Source organism: Vanellus vanellus, assembly GCF_965231255.1.
Source record: "Vanellus vanellus genome assembly, chromosome: 3".
Taxonomy (NCBI): Eukaryota; Metazoa; Chordata; class Aves; order Charadriiformes; family Charadriidae; genus Vanellus; species Vanellus vanellus.
This window is the reverse complement of record NC_138907.1, coordinates 61,160,840-61,182,780: the sequence shown is the minus strand read 5'-3', so window position 1 is coordinate 61,182,780 and position 21,941 is coordinate 61,160,840. Positions and strand designations below refer to the sequence as shown.

General features: G+C 39.2%; 1 protein-coding gene across 1 annotated transcript in view; it reads right to left on the bottom strand.

Moving 5' to 3' along the window:
• TULP4 (TUB like protein 4) overlaps positions 1 to 21,941 on the bottom strand; it is a gene marked incomplete at its 5' end in the record, with an annotated part of 126,937 nt that overhangs the window by 35,644 nt on the left and 69,352 nt on the right. The window contains 2 exons of the mRNA XM_082481892.1: positions 16,749 to 16,910; positions 17,232 to 17,360. Of these exons, the coding sequence (XP_082338018.1) occupies positions 16,749 to 16,910; positions 17,232 to 17,360 (291 nt within the window). The remainder of the gene's footprint in view (positions 1 to 16,748; positions 16,911 to 17,231; positions 17,361 to 21,941) is intronic.

Below are 21,941 nucleotides of genomic sequence, written 5' to 3'. Positions count from 1 at the left end.
AGCCACTGGAGCCTCCTTCAAACACGTCTGGTAATTAACTAGCTACACTGGAAATTAATTGAAAGCAAAGCAGTCAGGGATGCGAAGTGGTGCCACAACAGGACAACACAACCAAAGATGTATATAAAGAATAAAGTCAAAACACCGGCTCCTAGAGGTCATTTCCTAAAATCTGTGAGCAAGTAATGTTTCATGGTGTGGTGCATTTTGTTCACTTTAATATGAGCCGTTACACTTTATTTGAACATTACTGCCACCAAAGTGAATTGGCAGAAGGGTAGTATTCGTGGATTATACAAAAACTTCTAAATTTGGTGGCAGAAACCAAGGTATGCAATCATAACAGTATCAAAAGGCACAGCTGACAAAAATGAGGTCCTAGCAGAGATTTCAAACAGCTTATAAGAAATAGAAAGCTGAATAGAGGAGGATAGGTTATTCAGTTGATGAGCTGAGAGAAGGTGGGAGAATGTCTTCCAAAAACAGAGGCAAAACCCAATATGATCAGTCAACTGGAAGTAGATTATTATAGTCCAAGAGGAAGGCAATATATTACACATTCAGGAAAAGATGAAGAAGAGCTTCTACCCACCATTTCAAATACAAAATGGATAATGCAAGTTTTTTTCTTGCCCTTAAACTACTCCATAGAAAATGTGTGCTGACTGAAGTCAGACTGACTGGAACCTACAATTTCTTTTTTTATAAGTGTTTTCTGTCTTGAGGCTTTAAGCAAGTTAAGATCCTGCATATTTGATGAATTTTAGAAAAACATCAGGAAATAAGGATTCATAAACCCACAAAACAGTAAGTGCATTAGCCAAGGCTGCCGCTGCTGTCGTGTAATTCCATATGAGGTAAATGTATTTTAAAGCAAGTTTAAAGGCATTCATCATCTTGAAAGCTAGCCAGCATTAAAAATGAAGCTAAAAGGAATGGTAAATCTTATACTTGCCCTTCAGTCTACTACCTATTATCACTGCATGTAAATTTAAGATTCTAATAATTATATTCCCAGATCAAAAACTCATCTAGCCTTGGATCTTACCTCTAACAGTGGTCAAGTGTTTGGGGAAGGGTAAGAGAACAGGATGCACTAAACAGGCATCTCCCCTGCACGCTCATGTAGTTTCCAGCAAAAAATACTGCCTCTTTGATAATTGATAATTTCACTTGGTAACCTTTACCTCTTAACAGAAAAAGAAATACAGAGTAATTGTCCCCTACCTACATTCTCAACATTGGTCACCATTTTATAGACCTCTATTATCTAATCCCTTAGTCATCTCCTTTCCAAGCTGAAGAATTGTAGCCTACTTAGGATCTTCCTGTACAGTTGTTGCTCAAAGCCTCCAGCCACCCTTGTTGACCTCTGCTGTCAGAGGTCTTCCTTTCTGTCTTTCTACTGAGGTGTCGTGCCAGACTTGCAGCATTCAAAATGTATATTATATCAGACTTATACAATAGTACTCACCTAGGAAGCAATTGGCACGGTTGCACTTTTGAAAGTTTCAGAAAGGAAGCGTGGCTTCAAAGGTCTCAGGCAAAAATAAGAAGTACTACAATTTTTTCTATGATCATGGTCATAATCAGGAAACACAGAAGGTTGTAAACTAGACAGCAGTTTAAGAGAGGAACTCCAGTGAAGTCATTAAAATATTAAGAAAATGAATGAAGTTGTTTCACATTATCAGAAGCAATGAAAAAGCAGTACCTGGCTGCCTTTACTGTAGTCATTGTATGTTACAAATAGTTTGGTGTTTAAGTTTGCTACAGCCTCAGATTGCTATTCTTCGATATAACTGCAGGAACTCAACCTTTGTTCATGTCACACTCCCTTCCTCTTGTGGTCCTTTATTCCACTCTTCTTCAGCTTGTATCATGCCATCACCTTTCACACTATTCATTATTTCAATTGTTTTTACATGCATAATGAGTGCACAGCCACTTTCACTATCTACTTTTGGAACACTCTCTTTCAGATCTCTACAAAACAAACTTCTACAAAGCCAAAACCCTACCGATCGTCATTGCTAGCTTCTCACACCACTTTCAGCCTACTCTATAGATTAGCTTTTTACCAGTCTCCTAGGAGTTTTGTAACTGCAGAACACCCAGACAGAGGAGATGAAACAGTCTATTATTTCTGAAAATAGCAGTATAAGAGTTCTGCCTCCTAAAACCCTGCAGAAACACTTCATAATTGAGTAGGAACAAAATGTTGGGACTCATCAGCCAGAGTTCAGTCTCATCTCAACCTAAAGCTAATTCTTTCAAGTAGCACTGCCCCCAATTCATTTCAAATTGCAAAGTCCTACAGTAATTTCCAATTCAGATCAGAACAGCTACATGTGGGCATCTTAATTCTTGCGCTGGAACCTGAGAGAGGTCTTTAGCAAGCTAGAAATGTCAGAGGGCACTGTTCATCTCTTTAACCAGGCTATAGGTTTCAAGGAGCAGCTTTAAGTTTCAGGGTTATTGTAGCAATACAACCTTTAAGATAGAAGCATTTATCAGGCTGATAGTCCTGCTGGCTGAACTCCTGCTGAAGCTGTAAAAATGTCTAATGGTGTTATTGTCCATAACATTACTCAAGTTATAAATGCCACACTCAAGCTACTTATATCAGATGAATAAAAGTCTTGACCTTCAGAAAAAAGGTTAAGCCACAGGGTATGCCTGAAGGATCCAGCAGAGAAATTAAAAGGTTGGATTTTAGCTGCCACCATTCATATTTTTCAGGTATTTGTATACCTAGGAGGTCTGAGGGAATGTTGGGAAAAAGTAATGAACGAGTTATAGTGGCTTGTTAACCCCTGAATACAAAACCTAAACGATAACAATAGTAATTAAAAAAAAAAAAAATCACAAGTACTTATTTTGAAGTCGTTATTTGGCCCCTTGTTCTGTTCTTCTTCTTGTCGCATCTCCTCTCCTTTCACACCATTCATAATTTAAACTGCTTTTACATGCGTTACAACTTGTAGGATTGCATTTGTAGAATTATGCATAATCTGATAATAAAATACCTAAAATCACTCATATATTCAAAGTGTAAGTCAGTTACACAACATAAATACAGTATTTCTTTACAAAACATATCAAACATAAGGAACCCCACACTACAGTGAAGCTGAAGCTGATTAGAAGTCATACAAATGCAGAGCAGTTTCTAATGGTACCCTGATGCTGTACGCTTTCAAGGGAAAACTGTGATAAAACAGCATTAGGATAACTCACAGACAGTTTTCTAAGCGTCCCAAGGGCTGAAAGTTGGGTTCAGTCCTGGAACACAAATGTCTGGGTTCTCCATGAAACCCAAGCTTGCGGTAATTCCTACTTATTATAACAAATTTGAATACCTGAAAAAAAGCCTTCTCTGACATGTGCTGACCTCTTAGCCTCTGTGGTAACTTGCGATGACTTTTACAAGCTAGTTTTGGTAAATAAAAAGGTTTTTCATCAGTTTTTAAACTATTATCCATGTAATTATCCTTCAAGATTGCAATCCCTTTAAACGCCCAAGATTTCAGAGAGTCTTCAATTTTCAGTCTGAAATGTACCAATTCCCAGAAGACATGTGGTAATCAAAATATGGGGTATTATGGTCTGAATTTATTTTTTCACAAAGAGGTGAGTATTAGAACAGCCTAGAAGCTAAAAAATTCAGTCCAAGAGGAAGAACTTGAACCTGTTCAGTGACTTTGCTACATGTGGATCTGTTGTGCTGCACTGTCACTATTCCCATGAGATCTGTTGCGATGCTGTAACGCGTCTGGACCAGATACAGTACTAGCACCAAATGGTTTGGCAGCACCGAGATTGACAGAGCTATAGTGGAGCAACCACAACCTGGCACACTGAAGGTCCAGCTCAGGAGGCCCACTACTTCGTAAGAGAACTATAATTTACTAACAGTGATGCTACTTTTGCACAAAATATATTTTGTTGCTATTTAATTTGGTTTAATGTATGCAAACTGAATTAATCAACAGTAAGAATCACGCAGCTTTATGCTAATTTGAATACACTGGCCCAGTACGAATGCAGCAGATCCCACCATCTCACCACATCTTATTATAGGCAGTAGCTGAGTAAAGTCTATAAATCATAACAATTTCATTAAGTCAATGAAGCAGCACTGACTTAGATCTGCAGGGAACCTACCTACTGTCCATTCCCACCTCCTAGCCTGTCCTCATTGTCAAAGAAGCTTTCCAGAACTACAGTCACTTTGACTTTTATAATAACCAAGCATAACCCAAACCCAGCAATAACGTATTCAATGACTTGATGTATATATGAGGGGCAAAAGAAAGAATTACTCCCAATGTCAGGTTTTTGTTGTAGAAACCAAATAGTCAATACTTTTGCAGAAAGATACTGATAAAATAAGATGCTCTCTTCATGACATTTAGTAGCAACACTGAAGGTTTCTAACGTTTCTGGTTAAACAAAACTCCCAGGAAATCTCATCAACACATTTTTGGAACACAGGCTGTCATTCTGCATCAGGGCAATGACCGGGCCTTTGACTGAAGCTCAAGTTGAAGTATTAGAATCTGGACTTGCTGTAGCTGCTGGAAGCTACTGGAGATTACTTCAGCATAGCACTTCTAAAATGAGAGATTCCAGTACTGTGATCCTAGGAGGCTGGAAAAGGAACATCTGCTTTACTCATGTTGCCCCAGGATTTTTACAAGAACCTCTTTGCCTTTTTACAAAGAATGTACATCTGATAACTGATGGAAGCAAAACAATTCACAGAGTCAGTGAATTAAAACAGCATTGAAAATGAATCCTCGTATAATTTGATTATATAAAAACCAAAATTTTCACAGAAAGACAGAACTTGCTTTGTTGGACTATGCAAGGTGCATTAAGAATTTGCATTTAAATTCTTTTAATGGCACATGCAAAGACTTCTGAGAGACCAGTGAGTCATGATCTCCATCTGGAAGAAACATCCTCTCAGACCAGTTTATCGGTGTTTTGTGATTCCATGTTCAATTTTTGCTTTAACTGGTTGCAAGGTGTGGATGTAAACCTTATTTGCACATTTCTTGGTTGATCTTAAAACCTTTTCTAAATGTATTGCAAGAAAATAGTGCTGCCCTTCAAGACTTAGAACAGAGATGTGATTATTTCTGCTATCAGGTAAGTTACTTCATATTCAAGATCCTTCACAGTCTTTGGATGTACCAGTCGGACAGAGGGAACTGCTGCATTTCAAACTAACCTGTTTAACTAACCCCGTCTTAATTTCCTCAGACTCAGTGAGGAGCTTCTCAATAATGAAGTAGTAGCCCAGGGCAGAAATCTCACCAGCATCTTGTGACCAAGTAAACCACGAATGATCTCACCAAAACTTATGCTTCTGGTTTTTAACATTCTCCAGGGCTGCGTTTCCAAAGTCTGGAGGATTCCTCTTCCACCGAGCCACTTTGCAAACCTTGCTCTTTCAGCATTTTGTTTTATTCTTTGTCTCTCTGGTTCCTTTCCTGGCGGTGCACTTGTCTTGCTGTACCAATGATGCCACTAACAGCTTACCCTGGGTACCTCTGCATTTGCAGCCGCCTCCTCCAATGTTGTTTCACTGACATTCAAAGTTCAGATCTGTTTTTATGTGTTTTCCTTCAGCCTCCTCCCCTATCTCCCCCCAAAGGAAAAAGTCAGCACTGTACCTCAGAAATTACATTCTGCAAAAAAGCTAATAAGGCCAACTGCGTTTGTATTGTCAGAAGATGCTAAGCAGTTCAAGAAAGTTGAATTAGTTCCGTTTGCCCTGATTTAGCCATCTGGACAAACATTAGTATTCATGACAGGAACAGCCTTCACAGTTGTCACAATAACGCCGTCGTACTAATAGAGATAAATCTATTTTGCCGATTCAAAATTAACTGAACTATAAACTGATTAATATACAAAATGATGGATCAACCTTCCATTTATGCAGGTAGGGTTAGTAACATAAGCGATACTTGGAAAATTATTGCCTTTTAAAGGCATTAGCTTAACAAAAAACTGCCAGTCTCGCAAAGGCTGAGTTACAACATTTTGCAGTCCCTTTAGTTGTGTTATTAGCATTTTGCATTCCTTGTGCTCTTCTTGTTTACTGTTTTTCTATCACAAGGCAGGAGACAGTGCAGCAGCCGCCTCTTAGGGTACATTAAAAAGTGAAAGTTTGTTTTTTCTCAGTGTGATATTTCTGGCTTCCCTTTTTTTTTACCTCAAAATGCAGAGAGAACGAGAGAGAACCAAAGCGAGTGAGACAGCTGCTCTCCTGCTGGATACTTTTTATTTCCATAAAAATTCAACTGCTGTAAAATGATTTCCTAAACTGACACAAAAAGAGACATCACCACAATTCACACACAAGCTCGGGGGGAAAGGACTAGGTTTTCTTTGACTGCCTTTGTGTCTGAAAAAACCGAGAAGAGTTTTTCTTTCCATTGGACATGAGGAGTTACCAGTCCCACTCATGGATGATACACCACAAGATCATCCAGCTAACTGCATATATACACACCAGTGAAATTCTCATTCAAGACCATTAATGCTTTCAAAAGCAGCACTGGTTTAGTTACCTACTTTCAGGCTTGTTCTTTCTCCCTCTTACAAAGTCCATAGGGTCTAGATAACTATTACAAAGCCCTCAAATGAGAAGACAAAGTAAATACACTGGAGATCCTCATGACAAATCCATTTAATAAATATTGAAATACTAAAACCTGGGGATTCAAATCGCACTGGCTTTACTTCTCTCTAAAATAGTATAACAAAGCTGAATGACTGTAAATGAGATACAGCCTTGCACGCCGTTTCAGGAGTCAAAAATGTAAGTAGTCTCAAAACCAGGATCTCAAGCTATACAACTACTTTGGACATGTGGGGATGGGAACAATTGCCCAGTTGAAGATAATGTTATTTGAAAGCATTCTGGCAAATCACAGAAAGACTCATTATTATACGCCCCTGTAATTATACCTGGACTAATTCTGACTTGTGTATTTCCAGGTACACGCATTTCTATATTCTTTCTCGACTCGAGACATTTGTCAAGAAATCATCCTATAACAATTCAATTTTTAAGTCAAAAGTGTTGTCCTTCTATATAATGTTTACCGAATGCCTCAGTTTACTTTAGACACACACAGTTGTGGGTTTTTTTGAACTTATGTTAGGTTTCAAATCCCATTCAAAGTAGTATGCAAAATGAACAAAAAAACAGCAGATGGAACACCTTCTACAGAACATCTTCTGTACTTTTTAACATGGACAGGACTCTGAGCCTGGACCACTGAGCTCCCACAGCAGAAGTACTCTGGAACACTCTTCAAGCAGTGTTGTTTTCTGTTTTCTCACTAAACTCTTCCAGGAAAGTGCACGTGTCTATGAAAACACATATTCTTCACATATATCCAATCATATATAGCAACAAAAATAACTATTTGTTACTGTCAGGTGGGAAAACGCAATTAGCTTTACCAACAACCACTCAATTAAGCAAAGTAGTCAACTGATACATTTGGCAGTTTCCTGCACTGTTCCCAATTCAGGTTTGAGTTATTTCCTGAAAGATATGTTGACTGCTGAAGCTAAAATTTTCTTCCGAGTTTTAGAAGTCTGGGAGTTTCTGTTGGGGTTTTGTGGTTTGTTTTTTTTTCCTAATTGAAAACGGTATTACTTAGCAACAAGGATTGCACTCTCGACCAGTGAAAATGCAATACAAAGCACTTTAGAAGCAATGTCTTTGCTAATTTGAATTTCATAATACAAAATCAAGAAGCCCTTGGGTTAAGCTATATGCGAATAGAAGCGAGCCCCTCAACTTCTGCACTCTCCTTCTAGGTCTTGGGTGCTGGCAGAGAGGAGTAACTCAGCATGGTCAGGAAATACGCAGAATGGGTGAGGTCAAGTATAACTGAGACAACATGGAGACAGGCTGAGTAATAAACTGTTCCCAAAATGAGGCACTGAAGAAGAATGACTATCCTCCTAAAAGCACGGAAAGCAGGAAAGGATTAATCCCTTTTCAGCTGATGCAGTCACCAACTATCCCTCAACGTCTGAACACTGACAAGAAACTGGCTCCTCGACAAAGAGCAGAGAGCTTAAGTTGAATCCACACAGGATGAAACACGGATGGGAAGGGTTTTGGAGAATAAAAAGATACTGCTCCCACTTTCCACTGGCATACTATCTCTTTTTGTCAAATCTACGGAAAGACCATGTGATGTCACTTTCCAAAAATATCACCTTCCATCTCCAGTTTACTACGAAACTTGGCCTTGCTTTCCCAGACAAGACCTAGTGCAGAAATCCACAAATCTCCTCCTCCAGATTCAATCACTCTAATCCTCCTTCCCTGCACCAAGGTTTCAGACTATTCACAGGATTGAACACATCTAACCCAAGTTCAAGACCCCACTTGGCTCCTGGTCCTCTTGCTAACTTCCAAAAAATTGACAGATCAAGTGCCAGCGATACTAAAGTTTAAATGAACCACTCTGGCAGCTACGTTTCTTTTGAACTGAAAGACCACAAAGCTCTGGATAAACCAAAGGGATCCTGCGGCCGAAGAGTTTTCAGCCAAGTGGCTCTGCCAGTGGAGTAACACTGAGTGTTTCTGAAAAATGCTGTAAAACCTTCACAGTTTGGAGAGTTTTCTCCTCTGTAAGAATTACACTTCCACTCACATGCCCTCTCCTGATAAACTCAAAATCTGAACAAACAAATTAAAGCAATTTTCCTACCCTACATACAACTTCTTAGAAAGAGCGCAGCTTCACGCAGCATGTGCCATTTTTCCCTGCACTGCCTAAAAAGTAGCGTAAGTATGTGCTGCTACTTTGCACGGGTGCACTGCAAATCCTCATTCTTACTATTTGCCCCACAGCATAACACAGTGCTTTTCAGAAACACAGTTTCAAGTAAGTACTCCCTGTCCCATAAAACTAAAGACTTCAGGCTATATGAGCAAATCTTTCTGTACAAGTGCCAGCAAGGTGAGAGGAGAGGCAAACAACTTCTTTCTTCCTGCCAATTCTCACACAGAGACCGGTCGTGTTTCTATTTGCACTCCTCTTTACTTTGCTGACTCAATCACTGATGCTCCAAAAATGTAAAACAGTACTGGGTATAAAAATGCTAAATGGACACATTAACTGACTAGCACAATGAGTCTTCAGCTCTCCCTCCATCTCTGGTTGGTCACTGCCATTGACATCCTTCCTCTCCTGAGGGAGGGGAATATGTGGTAGAGTGCGCAGAGCTTAACAAACCCCAGATTCTGGTCAACTAAAATAAGAATGTTGTGACCTATGTGAGCATCACGTTAGATCACGGTAAAGAGTTACAAGATACACTGTTGAGGGTGATCCATACGTCCTAGGACACTGCGCATCCAAGGGGATGCAGAAATCCATTCAGCCATTTGCTTTTCACAGTAAAAAACATCACATACCCTGTCTTACAAAGACGAGCAAAACATTAAAACAGTTGTATTCTTCCTTTCAGACAGAGTCATTAAGGGAAAAATTCCTTTGCAAGACTCATCTGAAACAGTGTTGACATGAAACATCGCAGGAGCTACTGAGAAAAATGAGCCATGATGCTGTCAGCACATAAACATCCCCATCTTACAGCCCTCATGACTTGAACAAATAGCACCACCTCATCAGCTCTCTCGGTGTCTTGCCACTACAGGCTGGATGAAGAGCATCAAGGGAAAGATTAGGCAAGGCACAGATGAAGCGAGTGGGAAGAAGAAAGCACATTGAAGCATCACCTTGTTGCTCCGCTCCTTCAATTACCCGCTCAGTAACTGTGCAGTATCAACTCGGGGTTCTGGCAGGAAAAACCTTGTCTGGAATAAACCCACAGAGAGATACCACAGCTCCTGAAGCAGCAGATGAATCCTAGAGGCTCTGAGGAGAACAGCCTTGTTCTCTACCCTCCCCAAAACTGAAGGCAAAGCCTATAATGTCCTCATCTGAGTATTGAAATCTGCAGCGTAGCTGCTTATAGCTAGTGAGAGACGGAGAGCACAACTAAAAAAAGGCACAATGCACCAAGCTATTTAACTCTTCTCCTTCCTTCTTTTGGAAGCTGTATTCTCAGAAAAATGATGCATGAAAACCTACTCGAAACAAAAAAGCAAAGGAAAGGCAATGCTAATAAAACTATGTATAGACATGAGAAAAAAAAAAGAGAAATCTATTATTTCAGAAATAGCTGCATAATGCAGCTTCAAAACAACATAATAAAAAAAGATGGGAGAAAGAAAGGCTAACTAGCACTTATAATTCACATTACTTTTTCAGCCAAAATCTGTCTGTCGCTATTATGTGGCATCATAATAATCAAGTCACCAAGCAAAGAACAAAAACAAAGTGTTACTGGCTTCCAGCACATATAAATACATAAAATAAGAACACTAAAGTCTCTGCAAAAATATTTAAACATTCTAAGTAGATATTAAGCCCCACATATTTTGTCTATAAAAGGATGCAATAGGATAGTAAACATTCATAGAACCTTAGCACAAGCGAGCAGAAATCATTGATGTTAACAGCAAGTCTGCCACAAAGGTTTGAAATGCTTCTAAAAATAGTCCAAAATATTAAAAAAAATTAAGCTGCAGTGGGGTTTGTTTATCTGTTTGTTTTATATAGCAAGCGGATTTATCTTGAAAGACAACCAAAGTCTCCTTCCCCTGTCCTCTTTTCGCATTTTAATGGTACTGCTCAATTATGCAGCATGCAATGTTAAAATCCTTATATGCGATTTAACCATTGTCTGCAGTCCTTGTGGCTTGAATAAACTGCCTAGTTAATTAATGACATTTCTTCAATGCTATAAAAAGCCTCTAGCCATTTTTCCCAGTAATCTGAGTAATTCATCGATCAATGAAAATAAGTCTTTCAGTTCTTCCTCAAAGACTGTATCTTACAGTGCAATTCTGAGTGGCTCTGGTCATTGTAAATATACATGTAAAGTCATTTGATAGTTCCTGCACTCAGAATGGATGGGGGGAAGATGCATTTTTATATGTTAAGACACAAAAATATAGATATTTCCTAAGGCTAAAGGCTCCTTTATGTGAACTTGTAAAGATCCTTAACAGGGACAAGAAGTATTCTAATAAAAACCAAAATAATTGCTTACACTTTCAAATTTTACAGGCTGTAATTTTTCTCATTTTGTCCTTCCTTCCCATCATTGATAATAATTAAGGTAAATATTTGCCTTCCCTATACTGCCCCAGTTGCCTGTTTGTAGCTTCCTTTCATCATTCTGTCAACTCATTAGAAAGCTGTCTTCAAGAATTTTTTTCCTCACAGCTAGATGCCTGAGCATAATTAAACTTGATCAGTGTGACTGCTGCAATAGCAAGGACTGCCTGAATCAGACGTGCGCTACAGCACCTGATTAAAACCAAAAGGGTAGGGTGAATGGAAGCACAAACTCTCCATTCTGGAGAAGCAAGCAAAAGACGACGTAGGTGAGAAGATGGCATCATGGCCCAAACAGATAGAACAAGGAATAAATTCCTTATCTTTAAGCCATGTTATGGAAGCTAGGTAAGGCTACTATTCCTGCTTTCTGCTCAGGAGTTATTCAAAACGACTGTTTCCCTGAAAGGTGGTAGCAACTGCAAATCACAGTCCACAGATGAAAATGGGGGATTCCAAAAGCAGACCCTACTACAGTGGATTTATTAGTTAAAATTCCTGCCAGGGACTAAAGCCACACCAATATGAAGGAGCCTGAGAGGTAAGGTCATGAAACACCTGGTGCCACCGGTAAACATTTGACAGCACTTCTTGTTAATTAGTTCCTACCTCCCAGCGAGAATTGAGCCATAGCTCCTACCTCACGGCAGCCACTTGGCACCACACGGTGCTGATGCCATCAGGGACATCTAAGATGCAAAGTGCTGCATTACCACAGAGATCTCACCCGACTACACCGCTGGACGCGGAAAGTAGCACGCATCCCCTCCTTCACGTGAAGCTCCTTTCTGGGTCTTGGGCTGCACCCTGAAGCGCAGCAGGCAGGGTGCTGCAGGCAGGATGCTGCAGGCAGGGTGAAGGAGCTGAAGCCTGCCCCTGCCTCGTGCCTGTCAGGGAAAAAGATGCTGAAGCGTCTATGGTTGCCATGGGAGTAGGGACGGTGAGCGCAGCGAGCAGGAGTGACTAACAGCATAGGAAGTACCTTCCTGCACAGCTACTGCAAACTACAAAAGATTGTAGGAAAAAAACCCTACATACAGACCTCCCGCACCCTGCATTTTGAGACAAATTGGTTTTGTCTGCTACTGGTCTCAGGTTTTTTTTTTCCAGTGTCTCCTAAGACCCTGAAGTGCACACGGTATCTATTCCTAATGCCGTATTCCTTTGTTCTTCTACCAAGAGCAAAATTTTGTATGATTAGACACAAAACAGGTTGAAAATTGGGGCCTGTATTTACAGATTCTTAGTACTAATGCATGTTGTGTTGTGATGGGACCACATACAACAGTTAATATTGTACCCAGCAGGATGCCAATCAAATTAGGTAACTGCTTGTATACCTATTTTCAAAGCAAACAGAAGGAAGCGCGCTGGCAAAGCTCACACGTACCTGTTGTGTGTCACGTCCTTGCCAAAGAGAATCCTAGCCAGTCCTTGAATTTCCACAAATAAAAGCTTACAACAGGAAAGGGGGGGGTGGGGGGGGAATAGAAATGGGCACTTACAGTTGTCAGAAAAGTCTAATAATTTACAGTAGCTAAGATGCAAGGAAGAAATACAAATTAATAGCACCTCTTGGGATATCCAGGAATTAAAATATATTCATCCATTTTCATCAAGGATGCTGTCTTTCTAATTCCCTTCTATTGGATGCTGTCTTTCTAATTCCCTTCTCACACACAGAAACGGCAACAGAAACAATCCCAGTGAAGTCCAGGAAGTTACACTTTATTGTTATAAACAAGAGGATAATCAGACCCCTCTACACCTCTCACCCAGTTCTCTGGTACTGTGTCTTTCTCCATCGTGAAGAGGTAAGTCTATTTAATAGGTAAAATCTGGGAGAAGGAGAGGGAGACAATGGCCCAAGGGCAGCCGAAGCTGACAGAAAAATGTCACTAGAAGCTGAGCAAGCCCACAGGAGGGGATATGAAGCACTGGAAAGATATTTTATGACTTGTGGGCTTAGGAAAAATCCTCAATTACCTACTGACATTGCTTCTATACTTATAAATAAACCCTTTGGCTAGACAAAACTCGAGTTTTTCTCACTTGGGAAGTCATTCAATCTACTTGGTATGTACACTCCCTCTTTGCAAACAAGCGTGGTACAACACCACCGAACTGTGGTACAGCATTCTCTGATATTTCAATTTTACTTTTTATTTAAATATACTTTTCATCCCTACGTGCTCCTAGGTGAGCCTTCTCGCTAGAAAAATACTCCACATGACGCTGAGGAAGTCGGCTCTACTACAGCCCGTTGTACCCAGAAAAAAACATTTCAAAACAGTGAAATGAAGGTCACACTCCTGAGCGATCCCATCCATCCGCGTTTAACCTGAGCGTGGCACTCTGCTCGAGATACAGAGGACCCAGTCCTGTAAAGTTTTCCTATTCTGTGTATTTGCTTACTATCCTTAAGAGCCCATCAGTATAAGGGGGCTCTTTGCCTTGGCCAGATGTGTGCTCTGGTTATAGTCTACAGGAGTAGGAAACACCTACAGCCCTCCACAGGAGCCAGAGTACAGACACACAATGAAGGGAGAAAATTAACTTCTAATCCTCTACAACAAACGTGCAGAATCACAATCAAAAGGCCTACGTATTGAACTAGCTGAAGCAGCCCATTGCTCAAAGTCCAGACTCAAGACCTGGGTGTGAACCACAGTAAAAATCTGCCCATGACGTTCACGAGAAGATTATCTGATGACATATGATGCCAAGAAAGCAAGCATTGCAGTCAAACAGATTGTGTCACCTGTCCTATGACTCACAGTAAGTTTGTCCCCAACAAACATGGAGAGACCAATAAATCCTGAAAAACAACAGAGACACCAAAAGAATGATACCACACTCTTCCTAAAAGAAAATGCAAACCAGTTACATCTAGTATTAATAAAATCCAATAACTTCCACAGGGAAGAGTACGTACTAAATCAGCTAAAAGATACAACTATATGCTCAGTTTCAGCAGGACCGTACTCCACCCTGGCCACCTCTCTAGCTCTCATCCCATCTCTAGGCTCTCAAAAGACTTCGGGAAAGGTTAACTACAGAGTTTCAACCACAGGTGGCATCAGCCTTTACCTCAGGTGCTTTACTTACAAGCTGTGTCAAAGCACAGCAAGGACACGAAACCCAGAGGCCACACACGCTCTGTCAAACAAGACAACAGTTGGAAATACTGGAGCTCCAACCACTTCTTGCCTCCAACAGAAAGATGGTGATAGGAAATGACCCTCCTCTTGCAGAGCTGCCACAGAGCCATGGTGAAGAGTGACAGATGGGATAGACTACGGGTGTTGAATAGACAGATAGGAGAAAAGAGGGAAAATGAGACTTGAAAAAAAGAGGAGGATGAATGCAGCAGAGGGCTGAGTGAGAAAGTTAAGAGAACTAACGAGTGAGGTGAACAGGCAGGCTATACTGAGCAAATTTTTATCAGGACAATAGAAAACTGATATTGAACAATATGTTCCCCTTGGAAATGTGGCTTTCCAAGTTAATTGTGTTAAAGGTCATGGGACCATGGAGTGTCACGTTTTCCAGCAATCTTCATGGTGCCACAGGGGTGACAAAAAGAATAGTATGAAAACATAAATTTTGACATTTATCTTTCACTCACTGTATTGACAAGTAGATTACATTAGGCAATAGGGAAGATGCTGAAGCTACTCTAGACTAGAATAATATTCTGTTCTCATTTGCACAGATACAAATCAGGAGGAAATTAGATAAGGAGATAAGCTAGTAAGGGTATCCATTTCCATATGTGCTTATTTGTGTGTAATATATGCCATGTCCTTCTCCCCCGGTTTGCTATTTTTAATTTGAACTGAGCATAGTCTCTCGCCTAGAACCTCACTGAATCATATTTTCTTGTGCCTCCAGAGACAAATACATCTAAATACATATTAGAAGACTGCTTCTTTCCACCAGCTCCGGAGAACAGGACAAAAATCCATCATCAGTTAACATGCAAACCCCACAGTTAGGAGAACTGTGCAGAGAAACATCAAGCTCATGACTGGTTTTGGTCTCTATTTCAGTGAGTTTGTCAGCAGCAGAATCTTGTGACTCAAGCAAGTGATTTTCACCCAGCTGGAATTGGCCATCATGTTTGAATGCGCTTATCCGGACACTGAACAAGTGTTTGTTTTCTGGAATAACCACTTACGGAGCATCCAGATTAGAAAGTACAAACATACTGGCTAAATTGAATTAAAGGCAGATAGTGACCCCAAATTAAACACCCAAGTGAAGATATTTCCAAATACAGCAGCAGCAACTGAGTATCACACAAATAGGGTAGCCTCGTGTTTAAAACACAGGCCTGCAAGCTACTAGATCTTAGTTTCCCCTCCTACTTCTGCTGCTCGTCTTTTCCTCTTGATCTTGAGTAAATTATTTATTGTCAAGACTTACATTTCCCCAGATTCAAAAAGAGGCAGTTAGACTCTCTGGCTTTAAAGAGCACTGTTGCAATAATTAATTCATTATTCTTTGCAAAGCACTCTAAAATTATTAGATGCTGCTGCAGAAATGCATTTTATTAGTGGTTTTATATTCCACTAGCAATTTCCAAAATAACTCTATCTTGTATAGATTTATGGTATTTTAAATTAAAGTCAGCGATACCTTGAGTCTTGAACCAGTACCTTGTCATGGCAGTGTAAGATGAAGGAAGGAAAATAATCCACTTGTGGTCATAACACAGTTTCTCTTTGCACTGTTCTACTCCCATAATTTCTTTCAGTACTATATTACACACACATTAACTGCAATGACAGCAAGTGTGCGGAAGGAAAGACTGTTCCAGTAAGCTCAACAGTGAATGGCAAACGGCCATTGTAAATTCTGCAAATGAAACCTATGTGCTCGCTCAAGCCCTGCTATAAATGATGATGTGACCAATATCATGTGCTTTACTAGAAAAAAAGCAAAGAAGAATTTTTTAACGGGCTTTTTCAAAGCTCAGCAACTTTTGGACTCAATGGTTGGAAAAATGGCTTTCTTCAATTATGTTGTTTGCATACAGCTGAGAGGTCTCCCTGACAATCAATCAATTGGATCCACTTGCTCGTGGGAAGGCAAACATAACAGTATCTGTCACTTCAACTGCTTTTGCTGCAAGTGCAGACTGGACAGCTGTATACAGAAACGATCAGTCAGATGTTTACTAGTCCAGGTTGTATTGCTGTTCAAATGCATTTTCAAGACAGCTGTATCAACAAATTAGGGGTACAATTACAGATTCTTGTCTCAAACAACTAACTGAATAAGACCGCAAGTGAATTGGGGTGAAAAGCGATGATAGGTAACTTGGTGCATTATCACATCCGCCTAATGAGAATGACAGGATGAATTAAATTTTCGTTACATGTGGGAGCACCAGTTTTGAGGGAAACTGTTCTTACAAAGTGGCCGTTTTATTTAACAACTTTTTAAAGAGGTGTATTCTATAGCATATTGATGCAATACAATTAATACCTCTAAAAGCCCCATTACCTGTTGGTCATCTGGAGTCCATATGCCACAGGTGATCTGGCTCTCCAAGTTTATTTCTGAAGACCAGTGTCTTTGTCCACTGACTGAACCGACCAGCACAAAGCCATCTCTATAGGAAATAAGTGCTTGAGTCCCATCATGGCTCCATGTAAAGTCGCTTACCTTAACATATCAAAGACAAGAAAATAGATGTATGAGACATGTAGGAATTTTTTGTTGTTTTAATAAAAGGTAGCACTGCACACAACTAGATAGGGCAACTGTTAGCCCAGTTCTAGCTCTGATGTCATGGCTATTGGATAAAGCAACTGTCCGGACAGTGCAAAGTGTCGTTGTGACAATGCTTACATATTCCTTTCAATAAAGAAATGTTTCGTTTTCTCCTGTGCTTTTCGAAAGGTATGAAGTATCATTCATTGTCCTCTTCATTTTGCCTCTGAGGACTTGATCACTCTCGACTGCAGAGAAAACATGCATACCAACCTGTGCCCCCCGATCATTCACAAGCTCCACAGACCATCTGCCTTCATATTGTATCCAAACAAATATTCCTCCATCTGCATCGCAGGTTGCTAATTTCTGGAACGGTTCATTCCATCTCACCAGCACAACCTTAAAAGATTACAAACAAAACCAGCATTACCAAAACTGCATGTTTATTTAACAAGAAACAGTTAAACAATACTGCAAAATAAATTAACACCTCATTTAAATCCTAAAGATGATGTACAAAATAGTAATTTTCAGCAGAGCGTTAGATGCTTCTCAAGAACAGCTGGAATCATTTCGTAATGGCTGTCAGGAAATGCACAATCTCTCACCATCAGGCCTTTTTGGAAGGCATCTCATGCTTTCAACAAAAACATACCGTACGCTGGATTTCATTACAGAAGCAGCAAACAGGAGGCCCCGTACAGACCACCCGATACTCTTTCAAATGATTTCCCCTACCGTACTGTCAGACTATCAGACTTTACGTCAAATCATCACCTCTTGCTGACTTCACATGAAATTGCATGCACTGGTATCAGATCGAATTTGAATACTTATATAAACAGTGACATGAAAAAAAAAATATCGAGAGTCCCATATTATTAAAAAATAGAAGTTCCATAGAAAAGTTGCTTTGCTACTGAGTGCAAAAAGAATATGAAGCAGTTTTAGGCTCTTCTCTCTGCATTAGAGCTATCTGGGCTTTTCTGGAGAATATAATCAAGTCTAAACCTAAAAAATTGCTCTCTCATTTCTAATTAATGGCAATTTAACAAATACAGTATCTCTTGAGACCTCGGTATAGAACTGGAAAAAGCATGTCATCTTAGTGCTTGAAGCAGAAACGAGCTGTAAAACCATTCACCTTCTGTTAGTGACTTCTTATTGAAAACTTTTTTCTATATTAGTGTTATTTCACAACCATGCAGATATATACAGGATGCTTACATTCACACACAAGATCCCCCTCAGTTACTTTACAGAGACAGAGCATACGCAAAGAAAGAACACGTATATTAAACAGTCAAGCAGTAGGGTCCAGCTTTAATGATACTTTTTAATAAACCTAAATAGATAATTAACCATTTCAAAGAGACAGAAAGAGAAGATTTTCCCAGAATATATTTTGCTGATTACAGAGATGGACTGATGCTCCTAAAGATTCCAGTCCTAAAACAAGCTCTAAGTAGACAGACCCATGACACTTCACAACAAAATCAGCAGTCATTTTCAGAATTAGGATATAAATATGCATATCCGAAACCTAAACTTGACAGCTGAAAAAAGATGATCTTACACCTATTTATCGAGCGCTACACTTATTTACAAAGTGTCGAGGGTCAGAACTTCAGAACGTGCACATTAGTGGAGCTCGCCAGCCTGAAGCATCAACCCTTGCACGATTAAACAGGTAAAAGAAAACTGTTTCTTCGTGCATACGTGAAGATTATGGGAGAAGTGAGTATGACAAACCACCTCTCTGTTGTTAAGCAGCTAAGCAGAATCCTGTTTGAGATTTTGCAGAAAAAAACCTTGCTTCTGCTTGATTATAAACTTGCAGCTGCACTCTCGGTCGCAAGACCTGTCTCCAGTCGGGTGGATTACGTCACGGCACTAGATGGGTTATATCAAACATGGCTTTTTTTTCTTTTCTTTTTTTTTGAAGACCAATAAATAAAATATTCCAACACAGTAACACAAGCAGCTGTAACACAAGCAAGGTCTCACTCTGTCCCTTCCATCTAAAGAAGAAGAGCACAGATTTGTCAAAATGTTGTTTTCTCTTTGGTGTAACTCCCATGCGCAGAGCAGTCATTTCATCCACCCTGAGGCAAAAACATGCCAGTAATGCCTAACAGTATTACAAAAGAAGTGAAGAAAATCCCGTATGTAACACGAGGACAACACTGAAAAACCTTCATCTTTGAAGACTGCGAGCCGCTAAGGCTAACAATGACTACCAATAGAGCGGAAGGTACTTACAACACCACTGAAAATCAGCTGATTAGTGCTTAGACACTGCCCATGTTGGGCATTTCATAGATCACACAGAATAAATTGCTACAGAAAATTTAGGAACCAAAGATAAAACTAATAGTTCAAATAACATGTTTTTTAACTACCACCATCAAAGGGGCCACTACCTGTCTTAAAATTGCCCTGGCAAAGATTTGAGACAAGCATATGATTTTATAGATTTAGACATACCGGCTGACTTCATGATATGAATTATGGGAAAGTGACAACGGTTACCCTGATGCAGTTTGTCTCTTTTCTGTTTTAAATAGGAATCTTGCTAAAACTTGAAGATACCTTTTGATTTAAATTCTGTACAACCTGTCTTTTCTTTGGATTTGATAAAACATCTAAGAATACATTTGAATGTAAACAAGACCAACCAGAACCTCCTTCGCTCCCTCTATCCCAACTGGATACAAATTAGTAACTTCCAAAATAAACTTACTGCTTTAAAGTCACAAATGAAAGTGAGACACTGATTGTATGAGCATGCTATCGGAAGGCATATAAGGAAGCAAATTTGTAATCTGAAAATTCAACGCCTTTAAACACACAGAGCGAATGTTATCATTTTATGAGGTCATTTTAAAGATGCTTCCATCATTTACATTTAACATCTGACTACAGGTGCTGAGTCCACAGCAATTTCATTTTATTTTATTTTTCATGACATACTGCAGCACAGATAAAGAAAGGAAGAAGGATTGCTCTAAGTATTAAGATGACTTTTGGCTTTTATGTTGGCTAAAATGTAAAGCATATGAAAACATGCCCCATTGATAGCGCACTTAAATAACACATAAGCTTGAATTACCCCTTTGCAAAGAGGAATTTTATTGCTAACCCATAAACGCAAAGATATCATTACTTTCACTAACAGCTTCAACTCAGAGGGGACCCATTTTTACTTCTGCCTTTATGGTTCTGATTCCTACTTAGCATCTTCACACAGGTACTGCAGGACTAACCTGTTTTATCTTGTATTGAAAGAACAAATATATTGGTGTGCCAAAGTCTGTAGACTATTTGTGGTCCACACAGTCTTTGTATATTGCCTAATTATTTTGGTCTGTTTGTTGTTTGGTTTTGTTTTAAATACCTATAAAAATTGCAAATTGTGCTTGTTCTACTCTAGAAAAATTCTGCATCACAGACATTAATCAGCTTCTAAACTGCTACCTCGTATAGGAAATTATCTCCCACGAATAAAACTTCAAGGAACTCCTGGCCTAAATATATTAACTACAATGTAAAGGCCGATATATCACCCCCAAACAGGATGGTTTCCATGAAGTTCAATGAGCTTATGAATCAGGGTCTTATGTTTTCTTTGAGCTCCTTTTCATACAATGTACAGCGGTGAAAAATTTGTTTCAAAAGTGGAAGATTCAGGATCTTCAATAGCTCTATTTTAATTGTCAGCTTGATTTTCAATAATTAAATTTCATTAGTACGGGAACTGCCTGCATATTATAATGCTGCAAACGCAGCAGTATCAGCAAAAAAGAAAAGGTTTTAAAATTATTTTCATCACAAATTAAAGATATGCCAGGATTTGTTATCCTGAACTTTATGAAACTTGTTTATGTATAAAATTAAAAGGGAAAATATTGTTAACTTGCGCCCATGCATTCACTTCCAGTACTATGGACTAATCAAGAATGAAATAATTGATAGCATTTCTCAATTTAAAATGTTGTGTAAACATAAATTATAGTTTATGAACTTCAGTTACTTCACCATACTTCTTATCTTCACAAGTGCTCCATTTGGAAAAGGCCTTGTCTTGTGGCAAAGGAAACATCTGTATTATTCTAACTGAAAAAAAAACAACTGACAATAATTTATTTATTTTTTTAAGATCACTTAATTGTGCTTCAAAATTTCCATTTTTATTCACTCTAATGCTTTTTGGTCCACTACTGCAAATAGTAAAGCAAAGTCCAATCAGTCTCTGGCCCGGAAGAGCATGAAGTTTCTTAGAAAAACACTGCCACAGAAAGACCATCATGCAGCTAGCAGTGTTATTATATATTAAAATCTTAGATAGGAAATTTTGAGTAACTGCAATTTTTGGAGTAGCAAATATATGATTTATAGTAAATGTGACCTCCTCCCAACAGAAGCCAGGTTTAGTGAGTTAAATTCAATACTGCTATTGAAAACTTTCACTAATTTTTTCACATTTTCTAACATGATACAAGACCGCTAAAATCCAAAGCATTCTGAGAGCTTTTGTTATTCCTAATTTCATTACAGTCTTTGAAGGAGATGACTGAAAATATGACACCAATCAATCTTCCAAGAGCAGAAGTCCTTCATCTAGAATACCATACAACAGTCATTACTGAAATCTTATCTCCGCAGTCCCTAAAATATACAGTACATAATTGCTATAGAGGCAAGGGACCAACTTCTAGAAAAAATTAACGGGTAAATAACGAGGGCCATTACTTTCTAGAGTTCCTTACCAAATTTAAATAGATTTTATTACTGAGAGGAAACAGCACTGCACTGTAGTGAGTCACAGTGAGTCATTTTCTTTGAGCTCTGATCCTCCATCCGTTTTACTAGGGAGCAGGTATATGCTCTAAAGATAGAGGTCTTCTCCAGCATTCATTTTTACTGCGGAGACCTTCCTGTAGATGGACTATGGCAGCACTAGAGAGTAGAGAATACTTG